At 33.4% G+C, this 4187-nt stretch overlaps 1 protein-coding gene across 1 annotated transcript; it reads left to right on the top strand.

Moving 5' to 3' along the window:
- Window positions 1-397: 397 nt before the first annotated feature.
- Window positions 398-1862, top strand: LOC121760836 (E3 SUMO-protein ligase MMS21-like). Its single transcript, XM_042156439.1, has 6 exons — window positions 398-512; window positions 573-683; window positions 787-897; window positions 1157-1296; window positions 1622-1705; window positions 1799-1862. Exons 1-6 carry the CDS (start codon window positions 465-467, stop codon window positions 1860-1862), a joined length of 558 nt encoding a protein of 185 aa, XP_042012373.1. The 5' UTR covers window positions 398-464.
- Window positions 1863-4187: the final 2325 nt, after the last annotated feature.

Here is a 4187-nt window from a genome sequence, read left to right as displayed (position 1 = left end):
AACATCACGAAAATTCATGACATAAATGCTCACTATTGCTCAATTCAAGCCAATTGTTGATGGATTAGCTCGTTTTGCGAGAAAGTTATGCTCCAGTAATAAAAGTTATGAAGAAAATAATATTTATTCATCGTTACAATTTTCTGGAGTTAAGTTTTGTGTTTGTCTTGGGTTATTGAACTACCATGATTTTCTTCTTTCGGCACTAGTCGCTTCTTTTTTGTGATCTTTGTGTATTCATGCTGGTATGAGTTTTCCAAGATTGCTTTTTAATCAGTGGTAGAGAATTATATTGTCTATGGTTAAGTGGGTAAGATATTTTCTGGTAATGGTCTAGTCTATTTGCTTATGAGCCTACTTTGGTATAAGAAAAAATGCCATTTTTTGTTTGATGATGATTTTTTAGCATCCCTACATAAACTCGTCAAATTTTACCCCATTATGTCTGAATTTTTTTGTATTGCATGAAGCCATCATATGTTTTGTTTGGAAGAAGAAACCATCATATGTTGGTAAGTATATTATGTGATTCAAATTATCAAATAGTATGTATTGTCAATTTGGCACTGCAGGTGAAGCAGCTTGAAGATGGAGTTGTTAACTTAGTGAAAGCTGCAGATGAGTGTACTCATCTTTCGAGCAGTATCCAATCTATAGGAAAAGATTACCAGCCTGCAGCTGAGGTATCATTACTTATGGAGTCCTTCATGAGGGTATTGATTTTATTTGATCTTGCTGTAAGTTATAGCTGATTTTGTTTCACTTGAACTGTTTTTGGCGTTCCAGCTAACTAACTTCAGTAAGCTCTTCGATAAGAAAATCAAAAGATCAAAGGCTGATGTGTCATCTGTCTCACAGAGCCAGTTATGGTTACGACAGTTCCGTGAAGCTATCTGGGTATGTTTACATGACCTGAATATCTACCATCACTAATTGTAGTGTCGGCGCATTTGCTTCAAAATCCTCGTCTGCATCTCTCCCCCCCCCCCCCATGTGGATGTGTTTGTATATATGCTTTTGCTTTTGTGATTGTAGCTATATTTTTGCACTCACTGACTCAACAATCTTGCCTCTGAAACATACTTAGATTTGCCAAGATATTTCAACTTAGATTTAATACACGTTCATTTAGATGGGTTTTTGTTGTTTTCTGCAGAAAGTTCATCACGAAGGACAACCTATGCCAGGTGAAGAGCAAGAGGACATAATAATGACCAGCACGGAGTGCACTATTTTAAATGCCACCTGTCCACTGACAGGAAAACCTATCACTGAACTAGCGGAACCTGTTAGAAGGTACTATTAATCGTTTGATCACTTCAATTCTCCATTTGACTACAAGATGCTTTCAGTATTTACTCTCTAAAGTACTATGTGCTTCTGCTTAATGATACTTCTCCGTTGGCTCTAGAATTCTCTCTCAAATATTATTCCCGCATAACTTTTGATATTCTTGATGGGACAAATGTTGCAAGCCTTTGTTTCTCTCTTCTCAAAATGTTATAAACCTATTTTCTTAATGGCTACCTGTACTAATAAGAAAGTTCATTCAGCACAAACTGGATACTGTCTTTGAGCATCCATACTGATTCTTTTCCTGTATATTTTGCAATTTTCATAGCATGGATTGCAAGCACATATATGAGAAGAAGGCTATCATGCAACATTTAGGACGAGAACCGCACAGATCCGTTGCCGGTGACAGGTATATTTGCCACCACCTCTTCTTAATGAATTTATCTGTTATGAGTATAGCGCTATTGGATAGTGTGTGAGCTTGATGATGTTCTCCTTTCAGGTTGCCCGAAAAAATTGGTGGTAGACAGAGTGGATTGCGACCCCTTTTTACTAATGGAAATTGATGAAATGCGATCACTTAATGCACAACGTGCAGCTGTGTGATCGAAGATTTCACTCAGCTGGAACAAGATTAATCTGTTAAAAGTTTGCATCACCGTTTTGAGACGGTGAGACATCATCAATCCACAATGATTTCTCCCCATCTTGCCTTCTACTGCTAACGTAGTATTCACAATAACATGTTAAATGTTCCAATAGGTCAGATGATATCTAAATCAAATGAATTAGTAGAAGCATGATTCTGTTTTGTTGGAATTTATTTGTAAATTTTTGTGCTTTTTAAAGTATCTTACCATCTGAAGATGCAACAATATAATGATTAAGTATGGTAATATAAGATTTTGTTTCATTGTATTAATGAAAATGATATATGGTCTAAAGGCAGATGCAAGTATTCAATGTTTCAATTTAGATTAACAACGCCTTAGCAAAGAAATTTGAACGAAATTGCCTAAAGAATAGCTCAAATCTCATGCAGTTATTGTTCATTTATTTTAACTTCAATTTAAAGTTAGGTGCGTTTTTGCAATTACCTCTGGAGTGACATATTTTGTTAAAATGTTAAAATAATAAATCTAATACTGTGATATATTATTACTCCCTCCACTCATGAAGTTGCATCATTTCTTTCTTGACATATTCCAACAAATATATATCACAATTCCATTTTAGAATATAGTAAATCATTATTAATATATTCAATTATATTTCCTCTTTTGATATGTTCCATGCACTAACTATATCATTTTTTTAAAATAGACAAAAACAAATCATAATTAATATATCTGACCACTTTTTCCTCCTATTCAGTATTACTATAAATTGTCTTTTATTTTTCTATTAATAAATTCAATCATATTTTTCTTTCACCATTTACATAAACTAAATAAAACCTCCAAAACTTATGCGACATCGAAGAAATGACACATAATCGTTGGAACGAGGGAGTACTAAATGCGGGTTGAGGGAAGAAACTCAATACAAGTAGGCAACCAAAATTAATGAAATTATATAAAACAACATTTATGATTTAACTATACGTATGAAATTCTTTGTTTTTTTTTTCTTATCAAAATGGGAAATTATTCAACTGTCAGTTATCCTTATCCCGGACACTGCCGCTTTATCGTCGATATCTAATCTACTTTTACTGCATGTTATAAATTCCAAAGTTGAAATGTACATTTACGAGAAAGGTCAATAAACATCAATGGAAGAAATTTCATGCATGTTATAAATTCCAAAGTCTAAGCTAATATAAATAACTCTAAGACCAAAAAAAGTTGAGTAAGTGCAAAATTACATCAAAGTTTAGAGATGTGTGGCGCAAATTATGTAAGACCAAATTAAAATGTATTGAGATGATATAATTCAACAATAATGTGGTTTTTATATAGGAGTTGTTTGAGAAGAAGAAGATAACGAGTTCAAATAGCCCCTCTACGATCCGACAGAGGGGGAGTGAAGAGAGTGAACGGGTGTGAAGATGAGTTGTTGTATCGTTTTTCGCCTTTCGGAGTGTTGAGAGAGATTGAGGTGGCTAGCATGATTGTGTCGTTGAGGGCTGCACTAGAAGGTGTTTTCATCGCTTGCTTTGGGAATTCAGTGGTGGACAAAGTTTTCAACAAAATTCTAACCAAAACTGATGAAATTGGTCAGAGGTTGGATGATCATGCTCAGCTCTTTCTTGTGTTGAAGCGCATATGATTGCTTCTATTTTGAAGTAAGGAGTAATATTGTGGCATCATTTTGTATTTGTAATCGGAGTTTCAGTGTATTTGGCAACTTAATAAATCGAATTTTTCAATAGTATTTGTCACAACTGAATCAATTTATGTTTAATTAGTCAATCATGATACACCACGTTTTTTTTTCTGTTATTCAAACTCTTCACTAGTTTATACACATCAAATTTGTAAAAAAATATCCTCTTCCAAGGAAGAAATAAAGACAACAGATTCTCTATTAAAGAAAATGGCATCCCAACTCACAATTCATGATGTTATCAAAATACCAAATTTCATACTATTACAGAAATTCCCAAAGAAGAGAGAGACAAATGGGTGAAACATTTCCAATGAAAGGTGGAGATGGTGAACAGTCAGTTATGCCAAAACTCCCAATACACATTAACCACCCTCATGCATTGTATTATCAATTAAATTACCAATTTAGCTTATATATTTGAGTTTTATTATTTGATGTTACAAACTTTTCAATTTGTATATTACTCATTTATGTAATATAATATCGGATTATTCACTGTTATGGAGATAGTTGTTTATTATTATAATAATTATAATTATTTCTGACTGTATTAGAGAAAA

The sequence above is a fragment of the Salvia splendens genome, chromosome 13, assembly GCF_004379255.2.
Source record: "Salvia splendens isolate huo1 chromosome 13, SspV2, whole genome shotgun sequence".
Taxonomy (NCBI): Eukaryota; Viridiplantae; Streptophyta; class Magnoliopsida; order Lamiales; family Lamiaceae; genus Salvia; species Salvia splendens.
Note: the sequence above shows the minus strand (reverse complement) of the source record. Positions and strands in the feature narration are given on the sequence as shown.

Bases quoted from the DNA above. Each gene is read 5' to 3' on its own strand.
- LOC121760836 (XM_042156439.1), top strand. From the start codon at position 465: ATGAAGCCATCATATGTTTTGTTTGGAAGAAGAAACCATCATATGTTG. The intron at 898-1,156 runs GTATGTTTACAT...TGTTTTCTGCAG, and splicing joins AGTTCCGTGAAGCTATCTGG to AAAGTTCATCACGAAGGACA. The intron at 1,297-1,621 runs GTACTATTAATC...CAATTTTCATAG, and splicing joins CTAGCGGAACCTGTTAGAAG to CATGGATTGCAAGCACATAT.